This window comes from Pinus tabuliformis, chromosome 1_2 (genome assembly GCF_031772625.1).
Source record: "Pinus tabuliformis cultivar Carrire ecotype Pingquan chromosome 1_2, CPIR1, whole genome shotgun sequence".
Classification (NCBI taxonomy): domain Eukaryota; kingdom Viridiplantae; phylum Streptophyta; class Pinopsida; order Pinales; family Pinaceae; genus Pinus; species Pinus tabuliformis.
The window spans coordinates 799,313,391-799,341,189 of NC_142298.1; the positions used below are offsets into that span (position 1 = coordinate 799,313,391).

A 27,799-nucleotide genomic window follows, 5' to 3' on the forward strand; every position below is an offset into this window, starting at 1 on the left:
ATAATCATTATAAATGACTAATTTAGTCATATATTCATTTTATTTGTGTTCATCATTAATCAATATAAACTACTAATTTAGTAGTTTCAGATTGATTTTATGTGTTCATTATTAATCAACTTAAATTAATTAGTATGATTTAAAAAATGTCTTACAATGTGCATGTTCATCTAATATGAAAACGCAAAGTTGCATATGCCAATTACAATACTAAATAATATCAAGGACAACTATAAATGATTTCAACCACATAAATTATATTATATGAAATGTTAAAGTATTACAATATAAGTTTCCAACTTAACATTGGTTGGACTACAATTTACCCATGAAATTATATATCATCATTTCAAAACATTATCATTGTGTTGTCAAAGCATTGCAGGTGAATTCAACAACTCTGAAGACTTGACCATCAGTCTCTATGTGTGTTTCTTATGCGGGATATTGGCTCTAAGGGTATCACTAGACCAGTTCTCTTCTCTCTCTCTCTTTCCATTTGTCGCTCCAGTGCTATTTATCTCCTCTTTCTTCAATTCCTGCTTCTTACCATCAATATTAAGTTCTTTTTTTCTGAAAATAAAGAAGATACAATACAAAGTGTAAGACATGAGAGACAATGAACACTAAATTATAAACTAAAGTAGGCTATAAACAGTTTATACGACATATTCCTGGACATCAGCAATGTTAAAGCCATTTTCCCCCATACAAGTAAGAAACTCGAATAAGTTTTTTTCAGTTGGGCAATAGTGGCCACTATAATGTGGTCAAATGCCCTGTATAAAAAAAAAAAATAAAATGTCAGCATAAAAAAGAACACCCTAGTAACTTGGTATTAAACCTTCAAGGAAATCTTCAGCACAATCATGTCAACTAAGTTACATGCTAAAAATCTCAAGTTGTAGATAACTTGTGAAAACAAATAATCTGAGGTGTGATTTTTAATCCTTGTCATTTTATTCGCAACAAAATTTCATTTTATAATGCATGAATTTGGTCAAATATATAAACAACATGTGTTCAAATAACAACATGAAAGTAAAACTTTTCTAGTAGCCATGAAAGTCTTTTAACACAAACTAGCTACAAGGATTCCAATCAATATTGTGTAATACTAATTTCATCTTCAAGCTTTGGTTGTTGTTTAAATGGACACGATACCACGTATTTTCAATCTCATAGTTAAAAGACAAAACAAAATCAAAAGAAACGTCCAAAATACAATCAAACAATAAAAAGAGGATATCACGGAATGGACACTATAATTATAAAAATATGTTTACTTGTCCACTGATGTCGTGTTTGGCATTCCTAAAACATTTGTTTGCCCAAAATAATCATGAGGTGAAATAAGAATCCCTACTAGAAACATTTCTAAAGTCGGTGGCTCGGGTGCCTAAAGCATCTCTAACAACAAATGAATCATATCCAATACATGCTCTGCATTGTCTCCCCATCCTTTTTCCAATCACATTTCCTATAACCTACCCACAACAAAGTCAAGTAACAATCAAACGAAGGCATTGACATTTTTTTTAATCTTTTATATCTATAAAATTTGAATCTGATTTGTTTTAGGAACATATTAATTCATATTTAAAGCGTTCTTGACATATGTGAATGTGTCAATCAAGTAGGACATCAAAAAAATCGACATCAATGAGGTCCTCAAACAATTTCTACAATATCAATATTTTTCTTATTGTGATATCTTGGGTAGAAAAAAAAACATATCAGCAAAAGAAAAATCCATATATTACTTATGTTCAAAGTCTGTATATGGTGTATTCTTAGGCAACTTTTTAAGATGTTCCTCCACCTTTACCAAAGTGAACTATAGCTTGGTTAAAATTTGTATCCTTTCATTCAGCATCAATTTCTGCAAGATAAATGTCATACATTATTCTTTCCCATTTCTCAACATGCTACATATGATAAATTGAAAGTCACATAAAACCAAGAGCAAACCCTTTTCTAACCAAAAAGAACAAACAAACAGTGCCTCTAATAAAACTTCATTTTAATATCAGCAGATGAAAAGGGAGTGGACCATTTTTGCTGCTTGACTTTATCTTTTTTTGTTATGAAAGTGCTCGAGCTTCAAGAACCAACAAATGTGAGGGAAGTTATAAATGTGAAAAAAAAAATTATGTTGACCTTTGTAAACTTCTTCAAAATGATGTGAATGATGCCATTTTTGGATGTGGTAAATCTCATAATAAGAAATGGCCACATTGGATGCAGAGATTAAATATAAAAACTTGTGGACGTGGCATGTATTCTAATAAATTACATTGCAATGACTACCATGGGTCTTCACGAGTTACATGTCCTCAGTATGTTAGTATTGAAGATGAAAAAGAGATGGCAACGATAAGTATGGGTGGTCCTAGTTTGTATGGTGGATATCTTCAAACCAAGGTCGTCATCTTAATGAACTTAGGTTCTGACATGGTAAACCTGGATCTGGTCCTCACCCAATTTCATTCCATCATACTTTGTCAAGACTCAAGAGGACATAATGGTCCTTCAGCTTATAATAGGGTTTCTTTTGAGGTTATATATAAATCTTATAAAAAGAAAATGGATTTTTGGGCTCCAAGAGATATGGATAATTTAAATGATCACAATCATATGTTTTTTTCCCAAGATTCAAATGTAGGGATACATTTTGTGGATTTTACTAATAGATAGAATGAAATAAGTAATCCATGAGGAGGATTTACTGGTCATTGTGATTAGGGAAATACTCAAAGATAATAAGACTCATGAATTATGATGTGATTTTCATTGAAGACTCTTCTCATAAACCTGTTATGGATCACAGAAGCCTTAATTCAACAAGACTATTTAGGTTCAAATCAAAGATGATGTTGATTCTTGTAGCTCCTCAATTGTTGGTAGTTTTTAAGGTATGAATTTCGGTTCTTCAAGGGTATGTTCCTTCAACTTAATTGCATCTACCTTGGTCCTATCACCCAAAAGCAAAACATAATCAACAAACAATAAATATGTTAGGTTTAGGGCTCTTCCTATTTGCATAGTTGTCAAGCTTATATTTCTTTTTTACTATGTTATAGCTCTGTTGAGACCACCTACTCTACAGTAAAAAATAGCAGAGGATCCATTAGTCATACCTACCCATGGTCTCGTGTAGGCATGATAGAAGAATAGGCTGAGCCATTAATTAGAATTGCAAATATATTGAGGAAAGACAATTCATTATCTAGTTAACCAAGTGCACATTGAACCCTATATGGATGAGTAGCCCTAAATAAAGCCAGATTTTTATATCATGTGCCTTGGAAATATAAACTCACTAACATTGTTTGTAATTTCTTGGTTTGAAGTTATAAATTTATTCTTGGGCTACTTATATTTCGTAATGGATTTGTTTCCCAAGAAGGATGCCAAATTGTTCTAAGGACATGGAATCAGCTTAGTGACTTTTGAACCTACATGTAATAATTTTTGCAATGATTTTGTAGATGCAATTACATAGTGATATGGGTCTGAAATCATCAAAAGTTTCATTCTTGCCTAATTTTTGGGATTAATGTAGAATATTAAACAAAATTAACACACATGAAAAAATACCAGAGACATAGAAATGGTGAAAAAGGCCTCAGCCTTATTTTATTCCTCTCATAATGCAATGTACAAATAATGATAATAGTACAAATAAATACATGAGGAAGTTTGTCTCAAGATAGTAGGTCTATCTTAGACACTATAGTTGAGCAAATATCTCAACCAAACACTAATCTAGGAGCCTAACTAGTCTCAACCAACTAGGCCTAAACTGACTCCTAACCATGAGGAACAAACTCAATCTAGAAAGGTAGAATTAAATCCAACTTTCTTGATTTTAATTAATTTAATTGTTTTGGACTTATAATTGTTTTCATCACATGAGAGTGAGGCTAACATTCCCCCCCTCAATGATAAGTCCAAAATAAGAACTAGGAACCATCTTCCAAGTTCTCATGCTGAAACCGTTGATCCTCAAAAATGCTGCCTGAAAAACTGGAAAAGATGGATGCCGAAAAACTCCAATCTAAAGAGAAATTGAATCAGCTGCAAGTCTGATACATCTCTTGAAAACTCCATCAGGTGCTAAGCTGCAAAAGGATCCATATGTCCTTTTCTTTAAATCAACATCCTTTTTCCACTGACAAAATTTTGATGACGCCCACTAGCAAATTTGCTTGTCCACTGACAAAATATTGAGAACGCCCACTAGCGAATTTGTTGATGTTGAAACTACTCACTGTTGTTTGTTGAAAACTACTCACTGGTTGCTTTGAGGAAGATGATGACTTCCCACTGGCTACTTGATGTTACTACTTCTTGTTGATTTTGTCGAAAATTTTAGTATGACAACCTTCAATTCCATTATTATCATTTCCCCCCATTTGTAAGCTGAAAGGAGAGACAATCAACATTTGATTTTGGAACTCCCCCCCTTGAGGTGTAGGAGATTTCACCATCTTCATTTTACTGTATAATTTGTCTTCATGTGAAACTAAATCCTTCGGTAACACATAGACAACTATTTGACTGTAGATGACCACTTCCAAGGATCAATCCATGAGTAATTGATCTTCACTCTAGGTGGTTGATTTCTCTTGCAGCATCTTTCGGATGAATGATTTTTCTTGCCACAATGGTGACAAGGATGGAGGTCAAAGGATTTACTCTCCATATGGCCATTTCGTTTACAATGGTTACACTTAACCATATTCTGATCATTGTCGAGAAAACCAACACTTACAAACTGAACTGGCCTTGAGAAATTTGGAACAAACAAAGTGTTTTATTTGTTGTATCCTAGGCCATGACAGTCTTTGTTGAAGGATATTTCTTCCCAAGGTCTGATCACTTTATTGGAAAGACTATCCTGTTGTTGTTCTTCATACTTGTTGCTTCTGCTAACATTCTCTCCTTGATTTATTAAACCTTCTATGTCACGTTCGACATCAATCACTAACAGTTCATCGATTTGACATGTTGCATCAAACTGATCAATTTGATCTTTGGTACTACTTGTTGCATCATTAAGTAGTACAACTGGTTGGTTGAGATCACTCATGTCACAACTTATATCAACCTGATTGATTAGTTCATCTGTGCACAACTTATATCAACTTGCTTGATTAGATCATCTGTGTTGTAACCTTCATTAATATGTTGAATAAGATCACTTGTATCACAACTTTCATTTGTTGTTGTGATGAGGTCTTTTGTGTCACAACTTGCATCTATCTTCTCTACACATTGTGCATCAAGTAAATCTTTCTTTTCACTTAACTTAATTTGAAGTGCATGAATGAGTTTTTCTTTCACTTTGAGCTCAATTTGAAAGTCTTTCATTGCTTCTAATGTACTGGTCATTTCATTGAATAAGGTTTGACTTTGCTTCAACTTCCATTCCAGTATTTCAATTTTGTTCTATAACTCATGATTGCAATCTTGCAAATCTTTAATCTCCAGTTCTGCACTTTGAAGACGTTTTCCTCCTTTACCCATTATGGGTTTTGACACGCTCGCTTGTACTCGCTCACTTGCTTGCTTGATTTTGCTTGATGGTTGCTTGTAACACTTGCGGGATTTGAAGATCTCGCTCGCTTGAATTCTTGAACTTGTGTGCCTAATTTAGTTTATCAATGGAATGGTTGAACTCACGCTCGCTTGAACTTTGTGAATGTTTCAATCGGCTTGACGCTTACTTGAAATTTCTGTTAACAAATGAACACACGCTCGTTTGAATTTTGTACTAGGATGAGGGTGTCGGATACCACCGAAAATGCACCCAATGTTTACAATGACAAGTTCAAATGATATTGACTCACTTGAAGAGAATTGACTCACTTAATTGACTCAGTTGAGGAGAATTGACTTACTTTACCTCCTATAAATTCACAAGTTGGGTGTCGGTTTTGACCGAAAATGCACCTTTACAATTCAACTCAATTTCATTTGAATTTGTTTACAAGTTAACTTACAAATTATGATTTTTCAAGTTACACAATGACCAATTGTCGTTGAATGTTGATGTAGTCTTTTGAAATGCATGAGTTTGTAGTTGCATTAACTTGATTGCCTTGCATGAATTTGCTTGTTGATGTAGAATGTTGATGTTGCCAACTTTGATTATGTGTTGTAGTTGCGCAAATGCATGTGATTGTTTGTGCTTGATTGAATGCTCATTGCAGCTTCTTAATTTCAAGTGCTTTGATTAATGTGCTTGTTTCTTTCACTTGCTTTAGACTCCTTGTGTGTGTTAGCTAAGATAATTGTAGTGTCAAAACTAGACACAAAACATGCATTTTCAATCACTACACAAGGTGTACCTAAGATCTCCTTATTCAATTTCAGGCGGATCTAGGACACATCAACACCACAAAAAATATTTTTTTATTAAATATTGAAATACATCAACCTTCTATCTTTGAAACTTCTCAAAATTCCAAAACTCCTTGAAAATTTTCAAAACTGCTTGGAAGCAAATTGTCTTCAAAACTGACTCACCCACTTTCTTCAACAAAATATTAAAATGACCTCCTTAACAAATACACCTTATCACTCCATTACAAGGAAATAAGCCCTTACTTTATAAAAATCCCACTTGTCACTCCACACTAAAAAAATGCACACTTATCTCTCCACTTTTAAAAATTGCACCTTCCTTTTACTTTAGACACGTTTGTTACAATGCTATACACTTTCTCACTCTATTTATAAACTTAAAAAAAAAAAACTTTTAAATTCCCATTTAAAAGAATTTTAATGAGTCGCTTTAATAAAGTGAGTTAAAAATTGAATTCAGGTTTATGGAGTTATTTGAAAAAATAACATGCATTCACAAAATTTGATCGAAAGCTACTGCGGCACATGAAATTCTTCACTGAAAGCGCCGCCTCTTTGACTGTTTACTGGAAATTCTTCGAAAGGATCAGGCACGTCCTCCATTACAACCAACGTCGTCTTCATCATTTTCTGCGATTTTTAAATTCTTGCATATCAATGTAACTGTCTCCCTTGGGATTTGCTTCTTGCATATCGCTACAAGGTCTGTGCGCTACAAGCATCTTCAAACTTGACCGGTGTACCTCAGATCTTCAAGAATAGGTCCAAGTATCCATTCGTTGAATTGGATGCTGGAAGGTCAGGATAATTCCCATGTTAAGAAACACAACCGCGAAATTCACACACCATTTCCTATGCAATCATTGAATTGTTCGTTTTATTTTTGCACACGACTCCAAGCTCCATGCACAATGTGTCCATGCAACAGCTTATTGAACTGGCCACATCATGCTACAATATCCTCACTCACATGCTGCTTTGTTCATACACAGAGTTGCATACACCTCCGTGCTCCTCCCACACGCAAAAGGAATTCACACAATAGGTTGCATGCTCCGTAGATCTTTTTAGCTCTAATACCACATGTAGAATATTAAACAAAATTAACAGACATGAAAAAATACCAGAGAAATAGAAATGGTGGAAAAGGCCTCAGCCTTACTGTATTCCTCTCATAATGCAATGTACAAATAATGATAATAGTACAAATAAATACATGAGGAAGTTTGTCTCAAGATAGTACGTCTATCTTGGACACTATGGTTGAGCAAATATCTCAACCAAACACTAATCTAGGAGCCTAACTAGTTGGAGAGAATCTCTCAACCAACTAGGCCTAAACTAACTCCTAACCATGAGGAACAAACTCAATCTAGAAATGTAGGATTAAATCCAACTTTCTTGATTTTAATTAAATTAATTGTTTTGGACTTATAATTGTTTTCATCACATGAGAGTGAGGCTAACAATTAAATCCTGAAGTGTTGAATTGAAAGCTCCCAAATCATGCCTATGTATTTTAATTTGTCAACAATTCTTATTTGGTATGTCTGAAGGAAGTCATAGAACCCCTAAAAGAATTATATTGTCCTGTTAAGTGGCTAAAGGTTCTTATCCTTTTGGAAACAATGCATAATTGTTTGTAATTATTCCTTTGATATTGGATCTATCAGTGCCTTATTACCCACCTCACCTACAAAACTGGGAAAATATGAAGTCATATTTAACTCTCTCTAAAATTTATTCTATTATCTTCTTTATAAATTCCCTCAAAATGGCCTGTTGATGAGAAAATTTCTCCTCGAGATGAGACACCTTCTCATGAGGAAAATTTTGTTGATAAACAACATATTGAGGCAATTGTTAATTATAATTATGAGATGTTCTAAGAGAAAAAAGCTCTGCTATTTAGTAAAGGCTATGCACGAATGTTAGTGATTTGGTACGAGGAAAGACATGGGCAGTGAGGGAATTGTGGAGATTCCCTACAACTCTTTTCTCAAATGTGACATGTGAGGATGTATGCTTATTAAACAACTATATTTGAGAACAAGCACCACTTTGAAGGCAAGATTGTTTTGGATATAGGCGTAGGAAGTGGTAATTTGGTAATCTAGTATGCACAAGCTGGTGCAAGGAAAGTTTATGTTGTTGAAGCAACCAAAATGTTAGAACATGTATGTCCACATGTAATAAAAAATGGTGCTAGCCACATTGTTGATGGAAATGAAGGATCTATGGAGGATGTCATGTTTCTTGAAAAGTTGATGTCAATTCCAAAGAAAAATAAATCCTAACTCGAATCCTCCATGTTAATGATGACTCTTACCAATAACATCATATGTTGTTAGACATGTTATGTAACGTCAAGTACATTTGAAGGCATAATATACAGAAAGAAAGCAGAAATGCATTTGTAAAAGCCAAAATAGTTCATGAAAGACAAGATTCCAAACCAGAAATCTTCATTCCCATAAACATATTCATTCCCATGGACAACCAGTTTCTTCATGATCTAAGCACACTTTAGAAGAAAATGAGAAAAAGAAAATCATATATATGGTATTGCTAGACTTTGTCAAAATTTACAAGAAAAATATCATCACTATCAAAACTATCAATTTTGAATACACTAAACTAGCAGAAAATAGTTTGAGGGATCTAGACTAAACTCAAAATTTAAGATGGAGAGAGTGTGTGATTCTTCTTAGCATGATAACTATTTGTGAGGTGTTTTCAATTTTATTCTTATTCCAATATTCACTTATTATTATTAGAGTGTATCTTCTTTAGTTCATCTAATAGCTATCAAAACAAAGAAACAAGAACACAATATGTTGGCATTATGCCAGGGCCAAAACCTCTCCCTCTTGGAGAGGAAAACCGGCAAAAAATTCTTCTTATTGAGATTCCAATTGACAAATACCAAGAAGATGGCCCTTGACCTACTAGGCCACTCCAAGACCAATACACCAATCCTCTTCCTTGTCACTGATGAGATCATCATCATCATTACTATACCATGACTGCTCCTTTATCTAGATCACTGATGCACCATGACTGCTTCTTCATTTAGACCTTCATCATTATTGTGCCAATGCTACACCTTCATTGAGAACTTGATGTGCCACTGCTTTTCCTTCACCGAGAATATTATAACATCAATGAGATCTCCACTTAGAGGTATATATATAGCTATACCAAAACCTTCATCTTTGTTAGGATCATGACTGTTATCATGCTCACAGAAATGTTGAGGACATGCTGTGTCTAGGATATATATAATACACTGAGATCCTTTCTCTATCAGTAATGCCGAGATTATGATTGCATCTTTTTCTGTACTATGATTTTCACTGAGATTTTAGCCATGTTCTCCTTGCACCGAGGTCAACTGCAACTATACCAAGATTGTATTACAATGACCCTGTAACTAGGCCAAGATTGCAGTGAGATCACTGTACTTATCACCGAGATTCTGTACCTTCTTGTAACCATATGATATTGTAGACCTGTCTAAGATTCTTGACTGTAATCATCACCGAGATTGTACCTTCCTGCACCTCCGAAGTTATAGAGGAATCTAAAATTATGTCTTCTCTTTTTTTGTGCAGACCCTGACTGGGTATATATGGTGGTTTTCCCCTGTATTTGAGCTGACAAGTCCACCAAAGAGATGTGTCTCCATATGTGAGTTGACTTCATGATAATATTCATTTTGAGGCCGACTTAATTGTTCTCTTCATCGTTTTGCTTGTAGTCTTCTTCACTGGAGGACAGTGCTTGTCTTGGAGGGCTACTTGACACTAGGTTGACCCATATTCATGCTCAAGAAGAGATATTTAACATGACTTTGATCCTTTGACTTTCCTAGACATATGAATGAGGAAGAAACTCGTTCGAATAATATACAAAAATAATCTTTCTTTTTCTTGTCAAGTACAAAGATCAAAATTACATTTACAAATATGGAACCTAGTTACACTTTTGTTCAACACCAAGCTCCCCAAGATGAAAAAATTACTTTTTATTAATGAGAATTACAAAGAAAAAGAATCCTTTTGACAGACCGAAATGCTCTTCTTCTCCCAATGAGCTTTACAATAAGAGGTATCTTTACAAAGGTCTCCTCAAGAATCAAATAGGTCCACCTATGATTACAGTTTGAAAAACACTTCAAAAGAGTAGATCAGATCCTCCTTAGCTCACACTCTCCAAATAGAGATGATTTGACAACCAAGCTTGCTCACTGTTTAGGAGACAAGAGCCTTTGAAAATCTGAAATCCCAGCTCAAGAATGAGTAATGAATCTCTACAAGAGTGATGGCTTGAAACCAGTGAAGAACTTCCTACAACAACCAAAGATTAGTAGCTAAATAAATTCACACTGGATAATAAAGATTCCCTCAAAGAAAATTGTGTTTAGGTCAGCAGGTATATTGTATCCTCTTTAATATAGCTCAGAATTTCTCCAAGGATGTGACCTCAACTGCTTTTTATCTTTCAACAAAGTGATGACATTCATAGCAGAGATCATTCTAGTGCAACTTTCTTTTGTTAAATATGTTGAATATCAGCCTTACAAGATGCTCAAAATGTCAATGATTATTATTCCTACAAAACAGATATTAGATCTTTGCAAAATATCTTTATATCAGTGATCTAGAGACTCTCACAGCCAGGGATGAAACAAGCTAGAGACACCCAGGAGAGAACCTGCTACCAACTCCAGAGATGAACTCAGACTTGAGTTAAATTTTAATTAAATGTTAAGTTTTCAAGGCTTGAAATACTTTAGAATATTTTTGCAAATAATCAAGTGACCTCAGACCTTAGAGGCCTCTCACAATAGGTAAAATAATGGGTCTTTAGGCTCACAGTAAGGGTAAAAAAATAGTGTAGTTTCCTCTAAGAAATTACAATGTAAACCCAACTTCAAAACCTGACAATTGTTTGCCTTAAAATTACGATAGAAAGCCTTCTAAAAGTTTGGTCAATTTCTGCCAATAAAACAGGGTTGGTATATCAGATCCAATGCCAAAATCATATGTATAAATCCTCAAAAATATTGTTGAAAAACGCCTGCAATGATCAAAGTTGGAAAGTAATGAAATATGGAAATGAAATGATGTCCTAGAGGCTGAAAAAGGTCTCAAAAAATATTCAAAGTGAGAAGACTGATGTTCAAACCCCTATGGATGTTAAAACAAATCCTCTGAGGTAAGTGACTATGACAGAAAAACCTTCAGACTATCAAAACTATCAATTTTGAATACATTAAACTCCTAACACATCATACTCAAAACATAGGACAGAAAGTACAAAGTTGAACTCTCAAACGTGCAACCTACCATTCATTAAATCTAGAAAACCAATACACTACTAAAGCTCAAAAATACCTTGCTATTCACTAGCACATAATTCAATCTCACACTCACAAAATTTGCAAAAATATTCACCTCCACTCCACCTTCTTTACAGATAAGGAAGGCTAGACGAGGAGACAAAAGTAGCCCATCCCTGTGGGCTCAAAAAGTAAAACCCCAACCTAATTCTATCTAGGGAAGTGTGCCCTCCTTTAACTAGAAGTTTCTCTAGCTCATACGCTTGAGCTAACTTTTAAAAAAAGCTCATTGAAAGGCCTATTTCTAAATCTGGAAGTCAAACTCCAAAAGAATAAAAGCATCTCTTATAAAATTGGAATGCTAAGTTTGGCACAGTAATTATAAAACTAGAAGTGGATGAGACTAATGCATGCATGCCGGAGGCATGCATGTGCCCTCTCAATCTTTCTCCTACATATCTACAGCGCATTATGCCAGAAAACTTAGTGAATTGCACCCTCATTCTCCTCATTTACACCCTCATCATGATTGTACAACAACATTGAATAGGAATCCATACTACAACACGGAATTTGTGCACTTATAAAAAGGATTTTGACCGCTTATGAACAATCCAATCTTAGAAGGAAACTGCCTAGTTTGGTGGCCCATGACACTTTCAAAATTTGGGCCAGTATTTCAACTAGTTGAACCCCAAGAAGTGTGCTTCCTGGGGTATTTCTAACCTAGGATATAGGCATGTTCTTCTAGTGAAATTTCAGGTTCAAAGTATTATTTCTAATCTAGGGGAATATTCTTCTACTGAAATTTCAAGCTCAATGTATTTCTAAGTCAGTCATGATCTTTCCTTCTTTCAAAAATCTACGCATCTATGGTAGATAAAGGGAGAGTCAAAAGACTCATCTCCCATATCAGGAAAGGTCGAGAAAAGGACTGCAGACGATACACCCTCACTTCTCCTAAAACCTTAAGTTTTACTTCCTCTTCACATCGAACTAATATGGTCCTAAAAAGGTCTTCACTGCTTGAGCTACTGCTGCAAAGGGTTCAACCCAGTAACATCGGGTTAGGATCTTCAAATCCATCTGAAATAAACAACCAAACCCCTAGTAAGACGAAGTTAAGACCTTACCACCTGCTTGAAAGGATCAACTCAACTCAATAAGACTGGCACAACCAAGGCCTTAACTGACTCAAAGATTGACACTCCATTAGAAAGGGTAATCATGACCTTATTGGATTGACTTCCCTGAGAATATTTCAGGGGTTAATATTCACCATTTGGCTAGCTTTTACAAATTCATCCCAAAAAATTTTCCAATTCAAAACAAATATTGGCCCAAATGTCTATAATATCAAATTATTTTGCCAACATTTTTCTATAAAATAGATAGAATCTTTAAAATATTAATGAAAATTACAAAATCCTTGCCAAATATCAATACTTCACACTTTTAGAAACATAAAGATAAGCTAAACTTTATACACTTACGAGAAAATTATGATTCATTAAGAAATTGGCATGTGGTGATAGGAGACAGAGAAGCAAGTCTTTGTGATTGTTTCCTTTGTGAGAATGAAACATTGTTCGATGATGGTGTCACAGGTGACAGGAATTCAAAGCTCAGGGTATCAGAGCCAAGGGAAGATCCAAAATTTGCCCAATATTTTGGTACCATTCCTAATGGAATTTTTATACCTGCTGACTTAGAGATTTTCTAATACCATGAAAAACAAAATTTAGAGAATGGCAGGGACATTTTTCACTTTGAAAAACATAACAGCTAAAGCAGAAAAATTTCAGACCATCAAAACTATCAATTTTGAATACACTAAACTCCTAACACATCATACTAAAAATATAAGACCAACCTGCAACCTACCTTTCATTAAATCTAGAAAACCAGTACACTAATAAAGCTCAAAAAATACCCTGCTAGTCACTAGCACATAACTCAATCTCACACTCACAAAATTTGCAAAAATATTCACCTCCACCCCACCTTCTTTATATAGGAGGAAGGCTAGATGAGGAGACAAAAGTAGCCCATTCCTTTCGGCACCAAAATTAAAACCCCAACCTAATTCTATCTAGGGAAGTGTGCCCTCCTTTAACTGGAAGTTTCTCTAGCTCATGTGCTTGAGCTAACTTTCAAAAAAAAAATCTCATTGAAAAACATATTTCTAAATCTGGAAGTAAAACTCCAAAAGAAGAAAAACATTTATTATAAAATTGGAATGCTAAATCTGGCACAGTAATTATAAAACTGGAAGTGGATGAGACTGATGCATGCATGCTGGAGGCATGCATGTGCCCTCTCAATCTTTCTCCTACATAACTGCAGTGCAATATGCCATACAACTTAGTGAATTGCACCCTCATTCTCCTCAGATACACCCTCATCATGACTATTCAACAACCCTGCACAGGAATCCATACTACAACATGGAATTTGTGCACTTATAAAAAGGATTTTGACCACTTATGAACAATGAACCAATCTTAGAAGGAAACTGCCTAGATTGGTGAGCCATGACACTTTCAAAACTTGGGCCAGTATTTCAACTAGTTGAACCCCAAGAAGTGTGCTTCCTGGGGTATTTCTAACCTAGGATATGGGCATGTTCTTCTACTAAAATTTCAGGCTCAAAGTATTTCTAAGTTAGCCATGATCTTTCCTTCTTTCAAAAACCTACGCATCTATGGTAGATAAAGGGAGAGTCAAAAGACTCATCTCCCAAATCAGGAAAGGTCGAGAAAGTGACTGTAGAAGATACACCCTCACTTCTCCTAAAACCTTAAGTTTTACTTCCTCTTCACATTGAACTAATAAGGTCCTAAAAAGGTATTCACTGCTTGAGATACTGCGGCAAAGGGTTCAACCTAGTAACATCGGGTTAGGATCTTCAAAGCCATCTGAAATAAACAACCAAACCCCTAGTAAGACGGAGTTAAGACCTTACCACCTGCTTGAAAGGACCAACTCAACTCAATAACACTAACACAACCAGGTCCTTAACTGACTTAAAGATTGACCCTCCATTAGAAAGGGTTAATCATGACCTTATTGGATTGACTTCCTTGAGAAAATTTTAGGGGTTAATATTCACCATTTGGCTAGCTTTTACAAATTCATCCCAAAAAATTAGCCATTTCAAAACAAATATTGGCCCAAATTTCTATAGTATCAAATTATTTTGCCTGCACTTTTCTATAAAAAAGACAGAATCTTTAAAATATTAATGAAAATTACAAAATCCTTGCAGAATATCAATACTTCACACTTTGAGAAACAGAAAGATAAGCTAAACTTTTACAATTTCAAGAAAATTATGATTCATTAAAAAAAATTCCCTCCTGCGCAAGGCCTTACCAAAGCTATGATCATGCAATCTGGTTTTGATTCCTTAGTCTGCCAAGATTTCAACATATTTCGTCCTGAAGTAGGAATGGGGAAATAGGACCAGCATTATCCATACCCAATGGAAGCTAAACTACTTCCTGATTAATTTGAAAAACTCTAGTTTCTGACAACAAAGAATGGTTATCGATTCAATGCAGATCGAACTTGAATTGTTGTCCCCAGGAACAAAAACTTGAAGTATTCTCAACCTTGATTGTGAAGTTGGGCTATTATTTTGATGTGACTGGTGAGGAGGCTGACCCATTACAGGTCGATGTTCTAATGGATCTTGACTACTTTGCAGCAAAGATGATGTCTCAGTGGAAGTATCTCTGATATTTCAAGACAAAATCCCTGATTACAGAAGAGAAGATGGATGGTTCTCTTTAGACTCCTACATTAAGAAAAATATCATTATCATAAATCCTTTATCTTTACATGTTAAGGAAAACACTAAAAAAGCAACAATGAAAAAAGAAAATGGGTAATAATTTGTCATCAAACTAATTAGATCAAAAAAGAGAGCAGGGAGAAAGGAAGCATACCCTTCTAGGAGGTTGTCTCTCCTTCTCACTCATAATATGTCTATCCACATGAGACAACGGTTCATGCATACGCCAATCACTGTTAGGAGTCTCTCTCTCTAAGCTTGACCACTTCTTTGGGTCACCAGGAAAAAAATCATCTTTCCTTGAGTTATCACTTCCTCTTCCATGATTTTCCAATCTTGGGCTCATATCTTCCCATAAGTATTCTTCTTCCTCATAATTTCGCCAGCTTCTAGACACCATTCTATTTCCTATTATATCAATTTCCTGAGGTGGTTGTACAAGTGAAAGTAGTCCACACAGAGATCTCTCACCCCTGTAATTTCCATAAATGTCAAGGTCAAAGCACGAATTGTTAAAATAAATATCAAGCTTCACAATAGAGCACTTCATCATAAGAAATAGAGTAAGAAAAAAAACATTCAAATAATGCGGGAATGAAATTAGAATTCTTTCCTTAACTAATGTTAAATGGCATTGACAACCAATATTTTTTCCTGATGCAAGTTAAATTAAACAAATTTCAGATAACAAAAATTGCAAGTGGCATCCAACAACAAGCCTTGTTAAGCATGACGTAAATGATCCCTATGTTACACCAAGTTCTGATGATGGGGAGCTGGGTTGACAACTTTTGGACACATCTAGTAGTTACCCCTAGTTTCCAAGGGCAAAGAGGGCTCTCTCTCTCTCTCTCTCTCTCTCTCTCTCTCTCTCTCTCTCTCTCTCTCATATTACTAATTGTCAATTGAGTCTAGCCCAAGTTGTTGCGATGGAAAATTATCATTCCCCCCACTTTTTATTCCCGTAAGTGACCTGTTGAGTTCATAATATGTATTGTTGTAACAACTTTGAGCCTTGTTGTTGACCTGGCTTTGGTTTCTAAGAAACATAGGGATTACCCTGCCGACCATGTTAGGAATGAGGGTAAGTGCCCCCAGGTTTTGCCTAGGATATATTACCAAGAATATATATGTGTGTGTGTGTGTGTGTGTGTGTGTGTGTGTGTGTACGTATGTATGTATGTATATCCTTGGAATGAGGGTAAGTGCCTCAAGGTTTTACCTAGGATGTATTACCTGGAAAATAAATAAATAAAAATTACGCACACGAGGAATTAAAGATGTAAAATTCTACATAAAAATGTTAAATACTGAAATTAGATCAAAGAAAATTTGTTGATATTCACAAGAGATAGAAAAATAATAGATCAAACCAACACAAAATCCAAATTCCATAATAAAGAGGAACATACACTAGCACTTGGGCAGCACAACTCTTGAAGAGAAATTGCCAAGATGGATGCATCCTTAAAGAGAGAGTGAGCCCAAGAACAACAAAGATAGACAGAAATAAACACAAGTACAAGAGAGTGAAACACTTGACAGGTGCCATCAGGTAAAATACTTTATTAAGAATGAAAGGTAATGACATAAGGATTAATCCCAAATGAGAGTTGTGTATTTACAATTTCATGTTGCCCCAAAACACATGATTTACTACCACTTAGACTGCCCAGAAAATTGCTTGTTCATATAATGCATGTACATATATGTTAATGAGTAGAAGATACACCTTCCTCCCCACGTGAATTAGAAATTTAACTGAAAACACATGCATGGCTCTAGAAAAATGAGTTGTAATGCAACATCATCTCGCAACATCTTGCATAAGTCATCCTCAATATAGTGTTTTCATTGCTTGTTAAGTTTCATGATTACTTCACCAAATGTTACTGATTAGTTATGGGTTGTTCCTCTTTCCAAACAAGGTAACCACATCCCGCTATTTATAGTTGAATGTTGTGTTTGGGTACATGTATATCCCTACATATATCCTGCCCTGCACCTCCTAAGTACTAAAACAACAACTCCACACCTAACTAAGCATTTATTTTTATTTCATTAAATGCATGATCCACCCTTTGCTAGAAATATCACACCATGCATAGGTTAATTCACTGGAGATAAGACAAAACTATTCTAGGCACTGCAACCAACCTGTTAGAAATCTACAATAGGAACATCATTGTACTCATTCAAAGAATAATACCTATGGCAGCTTCCACCAGTATATATAAATATGTATTATTCTAAGTATGCATAGGTCAGCCCCACATAATGACCAAAGAAGTTGGCTGTAGAATAATGACAAAAAGGTCAGCTCCAAAATAATAACAAACAGGTCTAGCCCATCACACCATGGAAATTCAAGACCACCCTTTGATAAAGATACTTCAAGGTTTTCTTCGGTTGACATAAATTTGACAAAGTAAATATTTTCGTTTGTAAGCCTTCAACCATCTTTCATTTGGGCAATTTTCGTCATTAAATCTAGACTACACATTTCTTTGTTTTTAGCCTTGTAAAAGTCTCTGTTGTAGGTAGTCTTCATAACTAAGTTTTACCACAGTAGAGATGCAATCCATTTTCAATCTCTTATTTTCAATAGGCATTTTTGAATAATCAAGAGCGCGTACTTCATTCAGTGCCTTAACAAGCATTTCAATTAGACATTTGATTGCCATGTGTGCTAGAAAGGTGCTTTTGTCTGAATTTTCTATAGTTGGTTGTGTGCCTACATCTATCAAACACATCTCTGAATATGCCTACAAAAACAATAATGCTTTTGGTTAAAATCAAGTAAAATGTTTCAAGCCGTAAATTTGAAATTGGTTGAACATAAACATCCAGGGGAATATTTTCCCACCCGGATTAGAACTCTTCCCATAGGCGTGGTATCAAAAAAGGCCATGGGCACCCTGAACAGTGAATATTGAATTGATCATTCCAGGGAAAAGGGCCTTTGAAGCTCGCAAGCTAAAAAAAACAACAAACTGAGCCCTTGCATAGACAAAAGCTCCACTACATAATGAAACATTTGCATATGTTCCTGTCAAAAAGAGCACCATCAATATTTGGATTTAGGATTGCTGATGCAAGCCAATAGTTTGATGATATTTGGACAATAGTAAAAGTTCATTTTGATAGTACAATGCAGAGGAAGAGTAATGCCCTTCCTGCTACACGAATGCAATCACAATATGGCTGTCATATTACACCTCCCATTTCCTTCTCTTCTTCTGCAATTAACTGTCCCATGTTTCAAGAAATATCTTCTACACTTTCTTCTCTAATCAGTGCATTTGCACTCTACATCCTCAGAAATTCTAATGGGCTCATATGAGTTTGTTGAGATCAAAATGAAGCAGGATAATTTGTTAGGTAATCAGAAAATTGGTTAAGAAATATGGATATTCAATCTAAGGGAAAGGACTCCTAGAATCAGAAACTAACTACCAAACAGGCAGAGAGGACTAGAAAAGGAAGCTCCATATTGCTATAGGTGATATTATGACAGTTATATTCAAAGGTGAGGTGGAACCAACAATAAATGAGTACATTCAAATAATTCAAGTACAAAAATGTAAATATCTTCAATGCTCAGATCCGTGTGTCCTGAAGGTATAAAGATCACTTTCAAGACACGACGTTGGGTAGAGTGATCCTTTGAATTTTGAAACTCCAGCCAATAGGGCTCCAGATTGAAAAAATATTATAAGCGGGACACGGATGAGGTACAAGAGACAATAGGCAGCAATAATATTATGAATCAACACTTCAGATAGCAAAGGACCACACTATCTACAACTCTTTATGATAACATTAGCATATATATCCTTAAGGCAAGTTTGGGTGCCAAGTTTGAGTTCCAGATGGATCCCTAGGATCTTACTGAACCTCACTTGAAAAAAGAACATTTTGCGCCAACCATTTCACTGAGAAGGAAATCATGGAAAATTCATTCCCCCATTACAACAACAACACAAGTCTTAGATTTGGTTTATCTCTCATGCTGAAGGCTCACTGCAAATGCCCATCTAATCACATCACCCAAACTCCTTCAGATTAGAAAAGAATACTGGAGAGCCATTTTAAAACAATCATGAAAGGACAAAGAAATAGATTATCCAGACATCCTTTCATTGTCTTTGCCTACATGGTTTAGCAAAACACTAATTATCGAAATGGTGCACCTGAGGCCTCCCAAGGCCATAACAAGAACCCTCCAAGTCCTCAACATAATAGCTCTAGCATTAAGTCATACATTGAGATGTCCCAACAGCTCCAGCTCTATGTCAAAAGCTGAGATGTCCCAACTGGACAAAAATGAGAAACCATTGCATGAGATCCATAGACAATTGATGATTCAATGAGGCAAGTTCTATGCCACCTGAACAACGTTAGACAAATATCATCTCAAAGTCAAGATAAAACTATCACCAAATGGAGTGCCATCTAGACTACCCCAGGACAGATGAAGCATGACCACAATCCCTAATAAATGGCATTAAGTGGCGAGGACAGATGGAATTGAGCAGGTTCAAGTTTGGGCATGCATTACATAGATTGATAATGATAAGTTGTACCAAAGTCAAGGTAGCAGTGCTCAAATAGATCAGAGGGAGATAAACATATATAGGAGGCCAACGTAGATATTTTTAGAGGATGATAAGGTCATTGGAACTGTATTCCATATATAGGAACTAGCAGAGGCAATGTTTAACATATACATGTAAGCAGTTGACATATACTGACAAATAAAAATAATGATGTGTAAGGTCCTAGTTGAAAGGATCAAACTGCAACAAGAGATTTTGATGTCTATAGATTCCATACAGCTACAGGTGTAGAATTTGGACAACAAGGTCACTCAACTCAAAAAATAAGTAGCTAATCGAGGCTTAAAAAGTCTCGAGAAGAGGATAAACCAATGAATGCTAGTGATGTCACAATATATGATTAGGCATGCACAGTATTTTCTTTTTTTGATATACTTCTATTTCATAGTATAAATGATATCTAAACTAGTATAGTTATAATGGATAGAACAAACTCTGGTTATGAGAACAATTTGGAAGCTATTTATTTTAGTTTAGCATCTAAATTAAATAAATCAAAGTTCAGCTATAACAAAATTTCGGAAGCTATGTTCTCTTGGACCAAAAGACTTGTTTAGTTTCCCTAGTACAAGAGTAGTAGACACACATGTATTTTTTATCACCATTGGATTAATATACAATATCAAAAAGGAACTTGCACCCTTAAAAAATACAATAAATAAAAAATAGTCAAGATAAAATTCTATAAAATATACTCTTATATTGTGGATCAAGGGACCAATAGAAGAATAGAAGGCAGAGAAATAAGACCATCTCAAGAAGTAAGAAAATATGGCAAACTTGTCCACTTTTTTGCACATTTTGGTATGGATCATAGGCTCTCAAGTTCTAAGCGCATATTCTTTAGCTTCCCATCATACCAGAACCCACATAGAGGATCACGCATTTTTCAGGGTACTACCTTCAGACAAGGGCACAACGAGAACGCTTGATACCATTTCATATCCAAATTCACCCCACCACATGAGATCTCAACAGAAAAATCGTCTCAGACCAGTCCCTGGGAGACGGACTAGGTCCTCCAGACCTCAGTAGTGTGCGAACTTCCCCAAACAACAATTTAGTGGACAGTCTGCACCTCCCACTGGCCCTTCATCGGGTCAACAAACTTTGTGGAGCTTTTTTCAGTGTTCTTCAGTCAACCTTGGATGTTAGGAGAGATGGGTCTCATCCTCAGACCCATTAGCCTCTGGATCTTCTCCGTCAGGGCATTCCATACATTATATCTTTTATGTTCCTCCATTGTACATTTTAAATTCATGCATTGTATTTTTTATAGGAGACTGTTTGGTTCTCCCGCATTGTATGGACATCATTGTACTCAACAATCCCTTTGACCTACTTTGTGGTCATTAGTTGGACATAAATATAAATATCTTATCTTATCTTATTTGCCTGCAGTATCCCATTTTACTAGTGTTCCACTTTATCCTGTAAGTATCTAGCAATTGAAAATTAAGCACTTTAGTATTTTGGAAGGTTGTAAGGAGTGGACTAAGCCCTTCCTATTGCATTTTGCCTTCGAATACTCATCGATAGTACTATATATGCTTTCCTACAAGTTGACTCCAAAATTCTAACTGTCATGCTCTAATTGGGAAATGGATCCATTTAGCTCTAACCAAACAATTTTTTATCGAATTGATTAGTTTCTAACTTGCTATACATGTACCCCGAATGGATATTTATAGAGTTTTTCTAATGGTGTTATGTATAATACTATAATGTTATTTACTTGCATGGCTGGTTCTTTAATTGTTGACTATAATGTTAATATAATCCACGTTACAAAATCTATTGAAAGCACAGGTTGTAAGGTCAATAATTTGGTTTTGTTTCCAATAAAAAAGAAAATTAGATAAGTGACTTGGACATGTATAAGAGATATAATGGATCATGAGAACACAACTGGGATTTTCTGCAAGTAAAATTCATGAGTTGTGAACACAATTGTCTTTGAATCATTTGGAAACAATTACTGCACAACCATTCCAGACTGTTGTTCCTAATTCAAATTACAACTCAACTTCCCTGTTAATTCTCATACACATCCCTCCATTTTATTAAATTTGAATATATAATACACAAATTTTTAATTCTATGAACCAAACTATAGAGCTACAAATCTGAAAACCATCTATACAGTTCTCAAAATAGTAGATTGTATAAACTCAAGATTCTGATTTGTATATTCAAAGGTATAGACACCACATAATACGAAAAATTAGAACACAGTAGAGAACTAAATCTGTAAAATATTGTTCTGGGAATAATGGACAACAAACAAAATGTGCAGGAACTCAATCACATAATTTTCCATTACTTGCAAAAAAGAATTTTAAAGCAATTTTTCATAACCCTCACTGTTTCACTACTCTAGTGAAACACCCTGTCATTCTTTTATAGATAAATAAGGCTCTGGTTTACAAGGAAATTCCATCATTGTTGTGGTGCGTCTTCTCTACAAGATGCAAAAACACTAACTCTAGATACCTGGAAAGAGTGCACCCAACTTGCAAGAGAAGATTACCCATAATAGAGTGCTTCCTTACCTAGGAAAGTGTGCCCTAATCTAAATCTAACTACATTCTCTTCCATGCACTTTTCCTAGAGATGGAAACAATGCCCAAAAGGCTGAAAAAGAACTGAAACGACACTTCTAAAAATGGAATTCCAGTGCCTAACTAAACTCAAAGACATTCTAAATATGACTATGTCAAAGTTTGCAACAACACCTCACTCAAGATAGAATGGATCTGAGCATGTATGTATGCATTAGCCATAAGATTCCTACAAAAGTAATGTGCCTACTCTAGTGTGCATAATTAATTCACTTCAACCATCCATAGAAAACACTACAGCACAGTAACCAAGTGAACATAACCTGTTGGATATGATGCATTGGATCCTAAAGTAGAATGCCTTCTGATCTATAGGCAAACTAACACGTTGCTAAAGTCAAGGACCCTTCAAAGCTCAACCACCCTTACTTTCTTTGCCTCCTTACCTGCCTTCGGAAAATGCAATAGCTAAAAAATTTCATCCGGGTTCTTCTATAGTTGATGACCAGTTTCAAACCCTGTTAGGCTTGCTACTGCATGTTACCGTGGACCCATGATAATGTGGAGCAAGTGGAATGGGCAGGTGCAAGTCCTATGTGAGCCACAACTACTTATTAGCCCAAACAGTTCTCTGAATTTGATAGTGTGCTATCAATAGTGTTCTCCCTATTTATGGATGCGAAAGAAAATAAAATCTGAGTCCAGCCACCTATTCCTACTCATTAATACAGAGATATACACTTATTGGCCCAAAATTTATGTTGATTTCTTTTCTTTGTCCATGGTCTTGTTTGTCAATTTGATTCAACTTTGTTGAAAAGATCAGATGCAACTATTACTATAAAACATATCCATTATGCCAACTTCGTTGTAATACTTTGCCCAAAATTTGACAGGAGGTTATGGTGCCCTACTACTTTACAGTCCACTAAAAATGAGAAAGGAAAAAGGGGCATTCCTATACAGGTTTACTTGCCAATGGGATGTTGATTTAGTAGTGAGAAATCAATAGTTGGTTATGCCATAAGCCATACACCAAGTCTCCTATCGAGGGAAAGTCCTCCCATCACCGTCTATGTAATTAGGATTGGATGAAAGTGCCACATGACTTTGATGGAACAACTCCCTCTATTTTTTTTGAGATCTTAGATAAATATAAGTTTGACCCTTTCCCAAAGGCTGTTGATTTCAAGGCAGCTTTCATAAGAACTTTAAATTCTAAAGCTCAGTTGACACAATAGAAACTTTAAAATACACAGTTTACCAGAAGTTTTCAACGACAATAGAAACTATAACCTAACTTACTACTCTAGTGGATAAATAGCCCAAATCTCCACTCAAGTACACCAATATTAAGATCTATGAAAATGGTACCCTGAAATCTAGACTTTTCTACAGAGTTGAAGCATAAACTTAAGAAAAATGGAGCAGAACCTTTATTGCGCATTGTGCAACAAAGGAAAACAATCTTTAGTGATGCATGTATATCCTCACACACAACATTCTACCGAACGGATGGATGATGAGTCAGTCAAACGGGATGAGATCACCTAGATTAACTTTGTCATACATAACCATAATGGATACAGAACAACTGCAAGATCTACACTCCTTCAACTTTGTTGTTTACAAGGTTTACATAAGTTAGTGGAGTGATGGATTGTTGAATAGTAACTATGGGTCATTCATCTGCTCTTTCTTGTAGCTTTGCAAGCCAAGAGGAGATTTTCCCTGACATATGTAGGTTGGTCTAAGATTACTTCCCTAGATTTTGAAGAATGAAATAATACACAGAATAACTGAGAAACCTATTCCCCAACAAAGTGATAATATTTCAAAGGACAATGGAGTTTCCCAAAGCTTAGAAACTTTTATCAAAGCTATATCTCTCAAGCTACTGTTATAAATATACACAGATCCAAAAATTTATTCACATTCCTGTGCACTATGATGTTCTCCATACAAAACCCTATAGAGGCTAAGATAACATAACACCAATGAAATGTAATCATACTCAATTTTTCAATAGAGCCCATTAGGTCCGAGCATTGAACCTAGGAGCTCTGATACCACTTGTAACACACCATCACCCTTTGGCTTTTTTTTAGGGGGTCTTCCATAAGTGTTCAAGATGTTTCCTCACCTCTAATGTAGTGTCTTCTCTCACATGAGTTAAAATAACAATGCTTTCTGATCCTTTAGGGTTTGTCACAATCACAAGTTTTCTTACCTCCTTTAGATCAAATATTATCCCTAGTATAATTGTGCACTACTTTAAGACCTAGTACTCCAGGACATGGAGATAAGGTGATGAAGAGTGTCAAGAGAAGGAGCAGGTCCAATGTGCTACCCATCTCTAAGATAATATGGTCAAAACAATGTATAAGAGGTCCCTCTCCTTCCCCTGTTTATATAAGAGGACAAGAAATCCAACGATGTAGGGTAAGGCTAAGCCTCTGCAAGCAGCCCAATCTTGTACAAAATCGTATGCCCTCAATAAAAAAAAAGGGTTGTAGATTTCTAGGATAAATAAGGAGAATATTAAAGTACTGAGCATCAACAGACCCATCTCTGAGTAGCCATGACTCATGATAGCCACTTGTCCTCACTCTAGATTCATTCTGTAATAGTCTTTTGTAGACAGTCTCTGAATTTCTTGCACATATTCCAGGGGAAACCATTATTTGTGATTGTTAAATATGTTTGATTAGCTCTTCCCGAAGAAGTGAATGGAAATTTGTAAAGAGACTCATTGCAATAGGAAAAGGTCCATTCTGGGTATTTTTCTTGGCAGCAAAAAGCCTGGAGGTGAAGCTATTTGTTAAGATATTCCCTTTTTGTATTCATTAGTATTGGACCATACCTTGAGTATGGGGCACCCATGTCTCTTTAAGGGAAATCATTTGTTTTCATGTTAAAAGAATGATGATTGGGAGCTCTTTGGAAAAGGGACCTAGAGTCATTACTACTCCAAGCATTTGGTTGGATTGTTATGGAACACAAGCACTTGATTTTCAACATCGTACAATTCGTGTCCTTGGCTAGGGATCAACTGTATGCATTTTGGAAGCCACTGAGGTAGCTTTAAGAAAACAAGTTTTGCATGTAGAGCACACTTTTATCTCTCTGACTGTCAAGAATAAATCAGGCATTGTTTGCAACCCTCCCCTCAGCATTAGGCAACCATTTTCCCTTAGAATTTGAGCATTCAGAATCCCCATCTATGGTTGGCCTCTCAAAGCTTATATCATTACTACTACGTGAGCTAGATTTGGGATCATCATCATGAAAATCACTATTGTTACAGCTCCAATCAATGTAGTAGATTTCACCTAATATCTATAGCAGGAAACATGTTTATTAACCAAACATATATTATTCTGTTCAATATTTCTTTACAATCTAGGTAAGAGAGGGAACAATGATTTGTTTTCTGTATCTTCACATATCAGTGCCTTTCACATAGCACATGTTCCAGTGGTGCTATAATCTTGTTAATGCAATCTAGTGTTAATATGATGCAAACAATCAACAAAGATAAAAATTGCTACCCCTAACTTTATCAGCCCCGCCGCAATTCATCAACTATTGAGAAGTCAATTCTACGATCGATAAAAACCTCAAAACTAACTGGGAAACCAAGCTTGAAATGAATGCTCGTTTGTTCATTTATGTAATTCTTCTAGTTACGATGCAATTTCTGGCACTAGTTCCTCGTGTTTGAAATTGAACGCATAAAACTTCCAACCCAGCTAACCCCAACAGAGTCCAAAATATAAAACAACAAACCGAGAAAACTTAATCCCATTGGAGCCTGGTTGGGTAGTAAACTAGAGTCTCAATTTAAAGCTAAAGTGGGGTGTTTCATATCTACAAAATGCGGTCTACAGAAAATTGATTTCGATCTTTTGATAGTTGTTGGCCCTTAGTCCCGAAAGTGGACTGGAGGAGAGCCAATGGAAACTTGAAAAAGGGCTCGACACATTAAACGCCAATGTTATTGGCAAGGAGGTCTATGTGCCCATATTTGTTAATCTCAGTCCACACTGCGTCGGCTACACTCTAGTCTGAGTGTTCATCACCATCCAACAAGTGCACAACAAGATGCTTTTCAATGCCAAGGATCGAGTCGTGGCTACAATTCAGCATTTCTGCTAAGCAACCCAAGGGCCAACATGTAGTTAATACCTCCAATTGTGCATCTTGTGACTATCATCACATTGGGTTGCTCTTCCATGGAGAGAAAAGATTCAGGTCTGGTTTTTTAGTGCTATGTAGATTTGAATCGCAATCCATGGAGGAGTTTGTTATCCCCTTACTACTCCTCATTGATGCCCTCAAATGGTGTTACTGATAGCTGGATCTGGTGTATAAAATTCCTAATAGAGTTAACAAGGCCTTGATTCACTATTGAGATTGACAGAGTGTTCAATTATTTACCAGAATTCCATTCTTGTTGTGCTTTGCCTTGTTCAAATGGCATGCTCAAAAGAGATGCAACCAGATTGAAGCCCTGCATGCAAATTGTGGAATAGATATTCCTCACATCTGGAATATAAATCAATGGAAGTATGTGTTATTTAGTGTAGTGCCTCGGGGTGTGTTTTGGGAAGAACTTCTAACAGAGAAAAATAAGCCAAAAAACATGAATCCTAACAAGGTTCCCTACCCATTAATAATTAGAGATTTGATCCTAGAAATAACATTAAATGAAAGAGTGCAAGAGGAAGAATTCACTAAAAAAATATTCTTGTTAAACCATAAAAAATGGCTATTTGTCTAACTCAACATTCATTGTTTATTGTAAAGTTGGTCTTTATAATCAATCTATTTTCAATATTCAAAGAAGACATTGAACGATGATAGAAGATTGAAACAAAAGTTGTTTCTACTTACCATGTTAGAGTTTAAAGTGGTGCCCTTGCATATAATCAGTGACTGAAGAATTTCCATTGCGACATTCCCAACATTTGTGTTCATGATTACTATTGTTCCTCTCCCCAACCATTCAAACTCTGTTCCCAGGAATTCATGATAATTGGTTAGAAAGTGACACTAAACTTGTATTATAAACTTGTAAATGCAACTCGAAGTAGATATTATAAAT

The 27,799-nt window shown here is 35.5% G+C and overlaps 1 protein-coding gene across 6 annotated transcripts; it reads right to left on the reverse strand.

Annotated features, from left to right (window-relative positions):
- Positions 1-314: 314 nt before the first annotated feature.
- LOC149208311 (uncharacterized) lies at positions 315-27,799 on the reverse strand. Of its 6 annotated transcripts, none has more exons than XM_089396003.1 (3): positions 27,589-27,796; positions 15,667-15,936; positions 315-573 (listed from the first exon to the last, which is right to left on the reverse strand). In XM_089396003.1, exons 1-3 carry the CDS (start codon positions 27,670-27,672, stop codon positions 559-561), a joined length of 369 nt encoding a protein of 122 aa, XP_089252129.1. In that variant the 5' UTR covers positions 27,673-27,796; the 3' UTR covers positions 315-558. The 6 variants fall into 6 exon arrangements, 5 of the variants coding, with proteins under 5 accessions (XP_089252129.1, XP_089252125.1, XP_089252126.1 ...); XR_016252729.1 differs by lacking the exon at positions 315-573 and adding an exon at positions 9,288-15,515 and having other exon boundaries at positions 15,667-15,985; positions 27,589-27,783; XM_089395999.1 differs by lacking the exon at positions 315-573 and adding an exon at positions 9,288-10,721 and having other exon boundaries at positions 27,589-27,799.

What these genes read in the sequence shown, in the direction of transcription:
- LOC149208311 (XM_089395999.1), bottom strand. Translation starts at nt 27,672, where the DNA reads ATGAACACAAATGTTGGGAATGTCGCAATGGAAATTCTTCAGTCACTG. An exon ending in CCACTTTAAACTCTAACATG is followed by an intron (nt 15,937 to 27,588) that starts GTAAGTAGAAAC and finishes CAACCACCTCAG; the next exon opens with GAAATTGATATAATAGGAAA. An exon ending in AGAGACAACCTCCTAGAAGG is followed by an intron (nt 10,722 to 15,666) that starts GTATGCTTCCTT and finishes TGGTTGTTGTAG; the next exon opens with GAAGTTCTTCACTGGTTTCA.